General features: G+C 43.2%; 1 protein-coding gene and 1 long non-coding RNA gene across 3 annotated transcripts; one reads left to right on the top strand and one right to left on the bottom strand.

Moving 5' to 3' along the window:
- Window positions 1-3,058: 3,058 nt before the first annotated feature.
- Window positions 3,059-10,955, bottom strand: LOC137840687 (vitellogenin-1-like). Of its 2 annotated transcripts, XM_068652180.1 has the most exons (34): window positions 10,899-10,955; window positions 10,653-10,670; window positions 10,415-10,566; window positions 10,078-10,329; window positions 9,848-10,009; window positions 9,623-9,771; window positions 9,386-9,536; window positions 9,144-9,301; window positions 8,913-9,078; window positions 8,708-8,833; window positions 8,403-8,621; window positions 8,080-8,297; window positions 7,911-8,008; window positions 7,717-7,841; window positions 7,550-7,651; window positions 7,346-7,465; window positions 7,087-7,273; window positions 6,905-6,998; window positions 6,635-6,820; window positions 6,422-6,560; window positions 6,135-6,342; window positions 5,578-6,068; window positions 5,465-5,506; window positions 5,324-5,392; window positions 5,033-5,239; window positions 4,801-4,943; window positions 4,597-4,732; window positions 4,404-4,527; window positions 4,147-4,327; window positions 3,976-4,070; window positions 3,794-3,888; window positions 3,539-3,704; window positions 3,301-3,462; window positions 3,059-3,225 (listed from the first exon to the last, which is right to left on the bottom strand). In XM_068652180.1, exons 1-34 carry the CDS (start codon window positions 10,936-10,938, stop codon window positions 3,128-3,130), a joined length of 5,079 nt encoding a protein of 1,692 aa, XP_068508281.1. In that variant the 5' UTR covers window positions 10,939-10,955; the 3' UTR covers window positions 3,059-3,127. The 2 variants fall into 2 exon arrangements, with proteins under 2 accessions (XP_068508281.1, XP_068508280.1); XM_068652179.1 differs by having other exon boundaries at window positions 7,717-8,008.
- On the top strand, window positions 3,623-13,500 carry LOC125969936 (uncharacterized). Its single transcript, XR_007481845.1, has 3 exons — window positions 3,623-3,771; window positions 3,923-10,349; window positions 12,719-13,500. It is a non-coding gene; the product is annotated as an uncharacterized lncRNA (long non-coding RNA).
- Window positions 13,501-13,748: the final 248 nt, after the last annotated feature.

Here is a 13,748-nt window from a genome sequence, read left to right as displayed (position 1 = left end):
GTAAAAGACCATTTGTACCATTCAGGGATCCTCGGTTTACGGCAAGTTGTAACGTGTCAGGTTTTTTTTTTATTTTATTTTATTTAATTGCACAGTTGTTTTTTCCCACACCTGCTCGACGCCTCTCACCGTGGGCAACTCCAGAGTGGAAGAGAGTCCAGCCCCTCTCGAGAGGGCTTGTACCGGAGCTCAAACTGTGCGTGGAGGCTAGTCCGACTGTATCTAGTCGGAATTGTTCTGCCTCGCACACCAGCTCGGGCTCCTTTCCAGCCAGAGAGGTGACATTCCGTGTCCCAAGAGCCAGCTTCTGCAGCCGGGGATCAGACCGCCAAGGTCCCTGCCTTTGGCTGCCGCCCAGCTCACATTGCACCCGACCCCTTCGGCCCCTCCCACAGGTGGTGAGCCCACGGGAAGGGGGACCCACGTTTCCTTTTCGGGCTATGCCCGGCCGGTCCCCATGGGCGAAGGCCCGGCCACCGGACGCTCGCCTTCGAGCCCCGCCTCCAGGCCTGGCTCCAGAGGGAGGCCCTGGTGACCCGCGTCCGGGCGAGGGAAAACTAAGTCCATTTGTGTTTTTCGTCATACGGGGCTTGGGTGAGCCGTGCTTTGTCTGACCCCTCACCTAGGACCCGTTTGCCATGGGTGACCCTACCAGGGGCATGAAGCCCCCGACAACATGGCTCCTAGGATCATAGGGGCACGCAAACCCCTCCACCACGATAAGGTGACGACTCACGGAGGGGGTTTCTGTGTTGTTGTCCAGGGCATACCGGTGTTTGAATTGTTCCGTCAGCCGCTGTAGTTCATCGTTGTTGAGTTTGTTGGTTGTGCAGCGTATCCGTTCTTTGACCAGAGTCATCCGCACTCTTCTGATAATCCTTTCCGCGTTCCTGGTCGGGATTGGGTTCTTGATTGTCAGGCTGGCCGGCGTTACCTCTTCGTCTCGGCAGCGTAGATTGAACCTCGGGCGGTTCCTGTAGCGGGCTCGTTTTTTCGTCAGCATGCAAATCATGCAATAAATCATAGGGAGGAACTTCATCACAAGAAAAATAGAACACAAGAAGGAGTGTGAGAAGGAGACGGACGGCAACAAGACAAACAAGAGCAATAAAACTACAAGCAGAACAGGAGCACAAGTCAGCCATAACCGATCACTGTAAAAGAGAAAAGCACATCATGGACTGGGAAAAGGCCAGAGTCATCCGCACTGAAGAAAATAAACATCAGCGTTGCATCAGGGAGGCCATTGAGATCCGCAAGCGGGGCCCGAGGACCATCAACAGGGATGAGGGAGCCTATATGCTCTCTACAACCTGGAACAGCATTCCGGAGAGGCAAATGGACAGCAGAGGGCGTGGCTTACCTGTCAAATCTGACAGGTGAGCCACGCCTTCATCCATCAGCTGATAAAGACTGACGCGTCACTATCACATCTGTGACACTCTGATGAAGGCGGAAGAAACCGCCGAAACATGTCAGGTAAAGAACCTAAAACAATTTGTTTGATATAAAAGAAACCAGTGAAGTGTTTTCTTTTGTACTTTTGTGTTAGGATTTTACTTGGACTGTGCACCTTTTTCTTTTTCATTTCAAAAAGAAAGTTTATATGGTGGCTCAAAAGCTGATAGCGGCTAGTTGGATTCTCGGGGACCAATTCAAGATGAAGAAACTGCAGCTCAACCTCCTTGAAGACACTGCCAGGACAATCGAGGGCACCTCCGACATCCATTTTTTTTCATTGATTTTCATATTATGTATTACTTGTGCCCTCTCTGCATCCATTACAACCTGGTGATCCTGAAAGGGGGATCCTTCCATCTGTGGTCCCTTCTCAAGGTTTCTCATTTTCCCCTAGCAGGGTTTTTTTTTTAGTTTTTCCTTGCCCTTTTGGAAGCTTAAGATCAGGGGATGCTTTGAGAATAATTGTCAATTTTGGCTATGTGAAGCCCTTTGAGACTGTTTGTGATTTAGGGCTATACAAATAAACTTGACTTGACTATATCAAGCGGATGCTGATGTTGCAGATTTCCGGAGTGGAATGTAGATATAATGATTATTTTATGTTTCATTTAGTCCAATTAAGGATTGAACACCCTCGACTTGCTAACTTTTTTTTTTAACACTATTTTTCATCATCAGATATTTGACTAAAAATATGTGGGGTTAAAAAGCTATGCAAGTTTCAAAGCAATGGCTAACAAAATGTCTATGGCTAAGATATAGATATCATAAGAGTACATCGGAAACTAAATTAGGAAAAAATAAGATATGCTTTGAGAACACGTGATCAGGTTGTTTCACCCAAAATGGATGCAAAAGGAAAAGTCAACCATAAGACTGCAGCATTTTATTTTTTTCATTTTGGGTGAAACAACCTGCTGCAGTCTTATGGTTGACTTTTCCTTTTGCATCCAGTGATTGGCACTAATTGGTATACATGAATGAGGTATTTATTAGTTTATATAGTTATATCATTTATATTGTTTTTTTGAATTAACTTCTAACCCTGAGCCTAGTTAAGTCAAAGTCAAAGTCCCAATGATCATCGTCACACACACATCTGGGTGTGGTGAAATTTGTCCTCTGCATTTAACCCATCCCCATTTGATTTTAATCCATCCCCTGGGGGAGAGGGGAGCAGTGAGCAGCAGCGGTGCCGCGCTCGGGAATCATTTGGTGATCTAACCCCCCAATTCCAACCCTTAATGCTGAGTGCCAAGCAGGGAGGCAATGGGTCCCATTTTTATAGTCTTTGGTATGACCCGGCCGGGGTTTGAACCCACAACCTTCCAGTTTTGAAATACAAATGGTCGTCATTAAATAACAATGAAATAAGTACTTGTGAATTTAGATGCTACATAATACCAGGCAGGATATGATACCCCTTGTAGTGTGATTTCCTTTTTGTAAAATGTGTGCAGTGTTTTCTTCAGACTATCTTCATACCTTGTTTTGTATTACATGTCTTGTTTGGTATTAATTCAGCTCATTGTTGAAAGAGTTAGATATTGCATTTATGAAACCATGTTTGCAATTGAATAACTCCACAGCAGCAAGATCGTTTTGAGATGCAGTTTATTTAATATTACATTTAAAACTTCGAGACGAAGTGAGAGACTAAAGATTTTTATGCGCACTGAGTGCAGCTGCAAGCAAGGTGGGCTTGGGTTGTCTCCCTCCTATCCACGCTGTAGTTGTAGAAGTCCTGGGGGATCCTGCTGCGGTCTGTGTACACAAGATGAGAACATTATGAGAAAATGCTTTATTCTTCTGCGGCTTCATCATTTGTTAAGTACTCACCAGATGGCTGACAGTGGAATCCAACGGTGACGGTTGTGGTCTTGACCGGGGAGCAGCCATCCAGACAACGCAGTACAGGCTCAACAGAGAAACATCTGCTCTCCTGACCCTGGACATTTATAAGCTTGTCCAGCTGCACAGACTTAAGCTTCATGCGACACTCTGGAAAGAAGTGAAAGTTCCAAAGTAAGGCAAATTCCTTTCTTTCCAATGGAATGTTTTATGTATTGTATCTTACGTGTGGTGTCCTGGCAGCTTTCGGCTGGCAGAACCCAGGAATGAGCAAAGCTGGTGGGGTTCTTTGTCACACGTCCGTTGGAATTGCGGTATTCCTGTCTTCGCTCCCCATCAGCCTTTCCACAAAGTCCACAAGTCTGTCCCTTAATCCAGTCCACAACTTTAATCTGCATGGAAACATGGAATGAAGCATTCAATCACCTGGAAAACAAATCTGGTGATCATCAATTAAAGGTGAACCTTTTAAGAGTTTTACCTTCCAAGAATCCTTGTTATAGAATACTTCCTGCAGTCCCATGCCTGGGGCGTAGACAGAGATGCCATCTTCATTCGGTCTGATCACAATCTTGGCTGAAAAAAAAAAAAAATGTCTTTGTGTTGAAAGGACTTTTACAGCAGTGTGACATGACACATTTAAGGGTAATGATGGTGAGTAACCTGTTGGGTGCTGATACGGCAGATTGCTGGTGGGCACCTCTCTTCCGTTAACCTTCACGACCACTTCGCTGTCCTTCAGGTACAGGTCGATATCACTGAAAAGGTAGAGTCATGTTTTTTTTTATTTTTTGCATTATGATCGAAGTTCGACGTCTTCTTGTTTCAACTTACATGTCAGCGATTTTAACGTTAATGTGGTTGCGCACATTGTCATCTTTCCTCAGCAAGACCATGAACTTCATCTCCTCACTGCAGTCCTGAGCCAGAACTTGGTAGCAATACTGAGGCATCTCAATCTTGAACGTCCTGTCGTTGAAGGTGGTCACCGTGTCTCCGCTCAAGCTACATTCAGCTGGAACAGAAGAAGAAAACAGTTGAGTGCATAATGAATTAATTGCGGCTCAAGTGTTTTAGTTGCTGTCTACTACCTGCGCCAGCCTTGGAGACCAAATAACGGACTTTATCAGCCAGGTCATCAAAAGGTGTGAGTCCCGTTATCTCCTCCAGCGGCAGAGCAAGGGGGAGACGCCAAGCCAGTTTATAGATGCTGCGCTGTAAGCAGAATCGTCAAATGGTTAGGAATGGTCTTTTGAAACAAGTCCAGAACTGTATTGTTCATACTCTTGGTGTCTTGAAGATCAGATCCAAGGTTCTTTCAGATGTGGCAGCCACTGTGAATGACAACTGCTTGACGCTGTTCTCGTCCTTTTCTCGAATGAAGCTGTCCATTACGTAATCAGGAATGTATTCATATGCTCTGTGTTGGAAGATTTGAGTACCGTTAACACAACATTCAGCTGTTGTGTTGCAATTGAGCTTGCGTACCTCTTGGCATAGCGTTGGAATTTAGATGGTAGTTCATTCCATGTCATTCTGAGGCGAGCTGCTGGGCTTGGACCAAGAAGACCGGTTTCAGCGGTGACTGTCATGTCATACTCTTTGCATGCCTCACCCCAAGACAGTTTGGCCTTTTGAGACACATAGATAGATATCATGTAGCAGTTGATGAAGATTTTTGAATTGGAAAGGTGGGAATGCTAGGTAAATTGTCTCTCACTGTGACTTTGTGCTTGCTGAGCACAACACCATCAGCGCAGAACCTCCAGTTGTTCTCAGCAGCCAGGGTAGCCAGGATAATCTGAAGTCGAGCATTAGCCTTGTCTGCGTAGCCAGTGATTTGGTATCCCTGGAGCTTGCCGTCGGTCCTCACAGCTTGCAGGATGACAACAAAGGCAGGAGCGGTGTCACTGCCGAGGAATTTGTTCTAGAAGAAGAAAAACAAAAGATTAGCCAAAAGATTTGAATGAAGTATGATCGATCGTTACGGTCGAAAAGATCTAGTTGCAACCGTGTTGTAGACGGCCTCAAAGCTGGAGGCGCTGCTTCTGCTCTTCTGAGAAAATCCATTATCTTGGGACTGCAACAACATGAGAATGTAAAAATGAATTCTGCACCTTCATCAACGTGACCAAGCACCATGCGAACATACCTTCTTGTGGTTCCTCTCGAAGGTGCGCTTGAGGTTAACTCGCTGCAAAGAAGATAATTCAGAGACTCTGTAGTTGTCCGCCCAAACCAAAAAGTCTGTTTTGGGATACTTACTGCCGAGACGTGACGACTGGAACGGGAGGAACTAGAGCTTGCGCTGAAGAGGGATTCCAGACTAGACGCAGAGCTGCTTCGAGTAAACCCGCTGTGTCTGCTGTTCCTTCTGCTGGTGCTGTGGACGTTGTGTTTCCTGCCGTGGCGGCGGCTTCTGCCGCTGCTGCTGCTGTCGTCGCTGCGGCTGCTGTCGTCGCTGCGGCTGCTGCTGCCGCTGCTGCCGCTGCTGCGACTGTTTCTGCTGCTGCTGCTGCTACTGGATCTGCTATCGGATCTGCTGTTGCTGCTGCTGCTCTTTGAAGATGAGGAGGACTTGCTTGAAGAAGAGGAGGAAGACGTGCCATTCAGAATTTTTTGGAGCCTCATCAAGACTGGTTTTCCAGCATCGGTGTCGTCATCTTCAATCAGACTGATCTTCTTGATGATCTTCTCTGCGGCCTTTGGTCCAACTTGAACCAGCATCTCCAGTCTTTCAATGGATTCCTCTTCATCTGAGATGAACATGAAATGAGTTCATTTTTTCCAAATCCATTCTTTTTGAGAATTCTTTCACTTACTGCGCTTGACTGACAGTGAGGCAGAATGTTTTCCAGCCAATCTGTACAACATAATGTCCCTGATAAACCCAGCATTGGCCGTGGCAACCTTGACACAGCCCTTCAGTCCAGTTCCGTAAGCTTGGAAGCAGTACTTTTTCGAAAATGCACGGCTTCTGAAGGGTCTGAAATCTTCCATGTCATCTGGAAGGACCTCTGAAGATGCACGCTATTGAAAGGAAGACAGACAGGTAAATGGTAGTCTGTTTCAGTAGATGCGTGTTCCTGTCTGGTATTTGAAAGCTTACCACGTTATCAGACCAAGGGGATGTGTTTGAGGTGAGGATCTCCCTTGAGTCTGGTCTCACGTAGTCGGTAGGAATAAGCGGAGTCCTTCTGGCATTAGGAATATCTTCAACGTTTCTCACCACAGCAATGCTCTCAACCCTGTCAAAGGATCACAATCTTGGTTCTGTCAAATTGAAGACTGGACTGTGTTTAAAATGAAAGTCAATTCTTACTCGACAGCCACAATCTCTTCAGGTGCAGGAACAGGGAGAGCCGCAAATTTAAATTGACCCTCGTTGATGTCGAGTCTGGTTGAAATGGAGGCTGGTACAATGGCGTCGATCTTGGCTCTTGAGTAGACAGTAGCCTGGAGAATTTCGGTGTTCACTCCGATCACGGCAAACACGTTTGCAACAACGCTAGAAGGAGAAGACGCAATTCAAATGTGATGATTGATCCAAAGGATGACTGACGTTTGACTTCATTGTCAGATTGGTATGAACCTTGGTTTGATTTCAGCCATCAACTCAATCTTGGTCTTCAGGAGCTGGCGGAACTGGATGGGCTCCGGCAGAGCTGGAGTTACGGTTGCCCTCACTGCAAAAAAGTCATTTTGTTTTTTTCTCTTGGGTTGTAACTTCATCATCGACATCAACAGAAGTCGAGTTTGAAAGGTAGTACATACGTTTGAAAGAGGCAGCAGCCACAGCAGCAGTGTACAGGCTGAGCTCCATTGGGAATCCAGCAGTTGTTGGCATGATGCGCCTCACTTCGGTTGCCAGCACGGGCTTAGCCGCGCGGAAAGAAACACCTGACAGCAGAGATTTGATAGCATCCCGACCAAGCTCCTGAACATACGGTCCATTGGCCAGCTGGGCAGAAAGAATGCATCTCAATGCAAAGTCATTCATTGTAAGTCATTTGAGACTCGGTTCACTACTTACCGCGGTAGCCTGTTTAACCAATTCCTGGTTGATGTCGGCAAAAGCAATTTCTTGTCCGAAGAACCTGACATAGACGGAGGCCAGTGGCTTGCTGTTGGGCATGGCCCTCCAGTCAACCAGCTGTTGCAGCCAAAATAAAACCCAACTTAGGACAGATCTTCATTGTATGGTATCTATACTATCTGAACGATATTGACGGCTTACAGCTTTGATGACACGCTTCATTTTAGTGATTCTGTTCACATCATCAGCCAAGGCATGGTTTTTCAGAAGAGCCTCCTGGAGTCCCTCAGTTCTTACTCCAACCTAGCAAATTGTCAATACTGTCAATCTGAATTTTTATTCTAGTCATTCACATTTTAGAATATTACTTCAAGAACATCAGCAGCAGCTCCAGCAATGTAGGCACTGGTCTTAGCCACAATGGTTCTCGGCAAAACGGTGGCAGCATCATTGATGTAGAAAGTACTGGCAACAGCTCCAAGCATCCAGGGGTCTGGGTAAATGCGTTTAGTTAGCAGCAATAAGCAAATTGTTGGCACATAAAATACTGTATGGCGCTTACTGCTGTAAAATCCCATCTGAATGGCCCTGCTGAAGCGGAAGCTCAGTCTGTCCAGTTTCCTGCCCAAAATTTTGACTCCGACGTTGCAAGCAGAGGCGCTGTAATAGAATTGCTAACATTAGTTTGTGCAAGACAAATCACATCATGTGTGTCTCGAGACGGCTTTTACATGGCAGCGTGGTTGGGGGCGGTGCTTCTGGTCAGGGACTTCATGTGAGAGTAGGTGAAGCTGGCCACTTGCAAGTTTTCCTCCATCTTCACAAGGTTAGCGAGACTTGTCACCAAGCCCACCGGAGGTCGGGTCTCGAAGATAACGATGCACGAAAGCATGCGGAGCTCAGGGTGAAGAGACTTGTCCATGTAGAGCTGAAGAGCCAGTTCCTGGACCTAATTTAGGGTCGGGAGGTTTAAGTGGTTAGTTTGGATAATGACAAAACCTCCAGAGATGACCTCAGCGCAGGAATGTATGTGTTTGAAGCGTTGCAGATATACCATGCGTGGTTCCTTCTTGGCGATGTTCCTCAATGCCATGATTGCTTCAGCGTGAACTCTGGTGGGTAGGCTTTTAGCTGGCGTGCCATGAATGGGAAGGACCTTGGTGATTGGCTTCAGGCTCATTGGATGCCCAGCGTTACTCAACACCTTCAAAATGGAAATGATTTGCCATTTGTCGCTCTTGGAGATAGCCTCCGTAAGACGGTCGTGGATGGGCTGTTTGAGAAAAGGACAGGATTGATTTATCCCTCATTTGGAAATAGAATTAACCAGACCAAAAAAAAAATGCTAGGTCATTTCACCTTGACCAGCTCAACAGGGCAGACAGTTCTGTTGGAACAATATTTTGAAATCATGGTACCATAGCCGAGCCATACAATCTCAGTCAGAGCTGGGTTCTTCCTGATTTTGATGTTGTCTCTCAAGCTCTGGAAGAAAGCAGATCTTGGAATGTTTCTTATTCAATCAAAACACAACATTACGAGTGTGGGGGGCGGTTTTACTCACCTGGTACATCTCAATGACTTCATCGCTGGCGGTCACCATATGAACAGAGGCAATCAAAGCTTGAGCAACCTCATAAAGTCTGAGTTCATCAGACTCAAATTTCTGAATGATGAATCTCAGAGCAACAGGAGTTCCAACGGAAGGAAGCGCGTCCAAGATCCACTGCCTGGAAGATAATCATAGGTCAATTCCCGTTTGCCTTTTTTATTTTTATTATTTATTCAAATGTACCTGTATTCAGGTTTTGTCTTGTGCTGGCTCCAGAGCATTTGGATATCTTCAAGTTTGGCCATACGAAGGAGTTGAATGAGCTCCAAAAATTTGAGAGGGGCATCGTCATGGACCCTCTCGACATTGTTAGTGACGAGATGGTTCAGAACCTCGGCGATCTATAAAGAAATGAATGCACATGCTAGGAATCCAATTTCTCCTTGTAGACTTTGTTGATCTCCCCCAAATGTTTAATGACGTACCTGAGCTTGAAGGTTGGTGATTTTCACAAGCTGAAGGGGTGTTTGCAGCATCTCTCTGGAGAACTCGTACTGGAGGGATCCACGTTGACGATACTCGGTTTTCACGGGCACGATGGGACTATTCTGGACCTCGACGAAAACCAAACGTTGCCTTGGGAAGAGTGAGATTAAAAAAAAAAAATTATTCACTGCTTGGTAGTTTTCTATTTTTTTGATAAAGATCTTTTTTTTTCATACTTGGTCTCCATCTGAGCAGCTCCATTCATCTCTTTGAAAGGCGTGAACTCAATCAGCTCATTGACAGATGCTTCCATGATCATGACACCATTGGGAACGGACTTCAGAACATAGTTGTATGCAGCTCCTCCTTTGAAGTTCTTGGAATCCTGGAGGACAAATAGTTCCTTAGCACATCACCGTATTTCTCTACCTATAGTTATTATAAAGATTGATTATAGTTACCCGCTGACACTTGTCACACGTCTCAGTGTAGGCCAACCCGATGTCTCGCTGGATCCTTTCCTGACATTGACTCAGATCCCTGGTCTTTGTCAGGAGGATGCGTTCAGCCTTTTCATCTTCATTGATGGCATAGAAAGTCTTGCACACACCCTGAGCTCCGGCCTTGGAACAAAAAAAGGCATTTTATAATCTGCTGTGATATGAGACATAAGCAACGTAAGTATGTTTACCTCCTGCATCTCGTAGACATTTGTTGTCTTTTTCACGTTGAGTTGCAGGACGTTCAGGATACCTCTGTAGATGTTCAGCACCATAACTGGGACTCCTTCGGGTGCAAACATCTTGCCGACAACACCGTTGGAGTACTCAAACTTGATGGGGATCATAAGCTGAGGCGCCAGGACTGAAGTCAGCTTGGCGGCCGGCGTGAAAGCATCCTTGGGCCAAACACCGCTGTACTCGAAGAACTCGGGTTCAGCAAGCTGCAGTTTCAGACACAGGGGTAAACCGTTCTGCTTTTCTCTCGAAGGTATTGCTTGACTATCACACTGCTCGATTGTACTTCACCTTCAGCATGAACATGTTCTGGTCAGTGGCGCTGATCAAGACTTTGCTGCTCACTTTAAGTCCAGCTCTCGCCAATCCTTCCTCCGGTAGACCGCCAAGGAGCATTGTCTCATATTTGTACACATAGGTCTTACCGGCAGCAAAGTCAGGGGCTAAAAAAAGTCAACATCAATGCATGCAATAAATGTTTTGGAGATGACAGGCATGACCTATTGTTTGTGAAAATTGTCAAACTTACCGAAGTTATGCTGACAGGCTAAAAGGAATAGAACACAAATGCACAATTAATTATATAGTTAATCAAAATTTACTATTGGTCTAGAAATGCAACAAAAAAAAAGTGTTAATATTAAATTTGGAAACAAAATAGAAATTAAATATACTAAGAAACTCTGAGTTAGAACATCCCCTGATACAATGATAAAATATAAAAAAGAAATAACAGCATTCTTAAAAGAGAATGGAGAATAGGAATCAGACTTACCCGCAAGGGCCAGAGTCAGGGCAAGCACAACCACTCTCATGGCTGATGGGTCGTACTGATCTGCACTCACAAGTAGCCTTTTATAGCAAAAAATTGTGCTGGTCAGCTATTTACTTGGTCAAAGTCAAGCATCATTTGTAAATATTTGCTGTCTTCTTGATAATGTGCCATCAGAAGAAAATGCCGCATTCATCCTTCCATCTGTTATCTGAACCGCTTATCCTCACGAGTGTCGCGGGGCACAAATAATAATTATAGTTACATTTATTCATGCCCAAGCTGAATTTTGATTAAAGCTCAATCTTATTTATTAGACATCAATTATCGTCTTCACAGATTAGATGTATAACGTATAATTCAATCTAATTATACATTATACTTTTTTAATTGTTTTTATTGTATTTTGTTTTGCTAAATAATTCTCTCAATTTGTTTATTTTTTAATAGCGTATGAATAGACGAATTGTGTCAGTTTTAATTTGATTATTAATATAATTTTTGCTTTACACACAAATACACAAACTCAAAAGATTTTTTGTCTATTATTTAAAGCAATGTAAAAAAAAATAAAAAATCCAACAGCTCCCTAAACAGGGATAATTTATGACAGAGGCGTAAGAACATATTGTAACCTTTGCATTCATTGGATGATAACATGAGTTTGATGAACCAAATGGAATTAAGCACCACTCTTTATTTGATTTAACTAAAAATATTGTCTTCACACTGAGGTTTTATTAATGAATTTGTAGTAGTAGTCTTAACAAATTAAAATGTGTCTATCATGTCTGTGTCACATAGTTAAAATTTGGTTTCAAAGTTCACACCAACAGGGCACAATGACTATGGTTGTTTGCTCGCTTTATTTGATTGTGGTCAGTGTGACCGTGGGTGACATGACATTTCAACAATTGTCAAAGTAGTGCACAAGATACAGTATTTAAAAAAAGACAAACTTTGACCAGGAGAATCTCTCATATTATTTTTCCTTATAAAGTTTAATTTACCACTTGTTGCGAGGCAGCAGTTGATTCATTTGTAGTCAAATTTACTTTAAAACTTGGGGAAGTACACATGCAAAAAGGTTCGGGAGATTAAGCAGGAATAGAAATTTAGACAAATAAGCAAATAAAGCAATACGTCTATGCACATTCTCAGTCATCCAGGTCATGATAATCTGTAAAGGTTGTGTCAAAGTAACTCAACAAGGGGAGTCGGATTGTCTTGATTCAACCTTTGCTTAACTCACTAAAGAAATCATACACAATATCAATTGCAACACAAATGCATTAGTAAAAATAGTAAGCCAACACGTTAGAGTTGTTATTGTGCTTTGCTATACAATACATTAGTTTGTAAACCTTTCATATGTGGCTTTGTAGACAGACATAGTATAAAATTAAAATTTTAATGAGAATTATACAAATGTTTAACAGCATGTAATATCACACAGATGTTCACCTTGAGATTTAAAAATAGTTTCAATAAATGCAAACAAGCAAAATATAAATCAAATAATTCAGATCCTATTTTCAGTTTTTGGTGCAAGATATGTCTGTCCTTCACTGTGTGATTTTTATTTAGTTTTTTGCCTTGAGATTTATTAAATTTGCAGTCTGTGATTACTGAATCACGTTAACAAGAGTGATAATAACCAACAAACCAACTTACATAATGTTTGATTCAAACTTCAATATATTAATCGCTTAAAATAAAGTGTGTTATTTGTACCATAAAACCACATTAATGGCACTTACTACATAATGTCAGTATACAATGGTGATTTTTCTGCATGTCTTTTTCTTGTGTACTGTTCAAAGGTGGCACAGTGCTCCACTGGTTAACACGTCCACCTTCGAGTGCTCAGGTGGTGGATTCGATTCCACCTCCGGCCCTCCATGTGTGGAATTTGTTCAAGCTGTCCCCTGCCTACTGTCCGATGATGGCTGGGTGGCTCCAGCACCCCCGTGACCCCCGTCAGGACAGGATGGATGGATGGATGGACGGACTCTACATACATTTAATACAGACTGTACATTCACATGTACGTTAACAAGAGTGCTTACAATGATAACATTGACAGTGATAATAACCAACAAATCAACTTACATAATGTTTGATTCAAACTTCAATATATTAATCGCTTAAAATAAAGTGTGTTATTTGTACCATGAAACCACATTAATGGCACTTACTACATAATGTAAAGAATCTGTTTGCTTGTTGGTAGTGGTGGTTTGTTTATACTATTTATGCTCTTGTATGAGATAAAATATGTTTTGCTCAATGTCTTGAAGACTTCAGATACCTCAAGAATAATAATTTGAGGTTCGGACTTGAACACAGTCACCATGAGCTTGGACATAATGTTAAGGATATCACTCCAGAAAGAATAAATCCTTGGGCGTGTTTCAAAACAGTGTTGGGAAAATTTATTTTCTACACTAACTTCTTCAAAGTTCAGTTCACAACTTTAAAAATGAACTTTTTCATTTCATAGTTCATAAATGGAATTTTATTAACTAATTTCATTGTTCCAAAAATGAAAAGTTTTTTTTCTGCCTCCAAAAAATAAAAAGATTGCTGCAAGCTGTTAAATGCATGTTGGTCTTTTCTCATTGTTTTCACCCATGATTTTTCCCTAATGAATTGGCCTGTTATTAGGAACACCTAAAAATGGCGGTGTACCTAATGGAGTGTCCGAGTGATGTCACAGATCAACCAGCCAATCAGAAAGTGGGGGTGAGGGCGGGTGTGGCACTTTTCACTTAAACCAGGGGTGTCGACCTCCAGTCCTCGAGGGGCCGCGTTCCAATATGTTTTCCAAGTTACCCTCGTTAAGCGCACCTG

The sequence above is a fragment of the Syngnathus scovelli genome, chromosome 10, assembly GCF_024217435.2.
Source record: "Syngnathus scovelli strain Florida chromosome 10, RoL_Ssco_1.2, whole genome shotgun sequence".
NCBI lineage: Eukaryota > Metazoa > Chordata > Actinopteri > Syngnathiformes > Syngnathidae > Syngnathus > Syngnathus scovelli.
Note: the sequence above shows the minus strand (reverse complement) of the source record. Positions and strands in the feature narration are given on the sequence as shown.

Coding starts and splice junctions, on each gene's coding strand:
- LOC137840687 (XM_068652179.1), bottom strand. CDS start 10,938: ATGAGAGTGGTTGTGCTTGCCCTGACTCTGGCCCTTGCGG. Junction 7,652..7,716: donor CTGCTGCTGATGTTCTTGAA/GTAATATTCTAA, acceptor ACAATTTGCTAG/GTTGGAGTAAGAACTGAGGG. Junction 3,705..3,793: donor ATAACAAGGATTCTTGGAAG/GTAAAACTCTTA, acceptor GTTTCCATGCAG/ATTAAAGTTGTGGACTGGAT.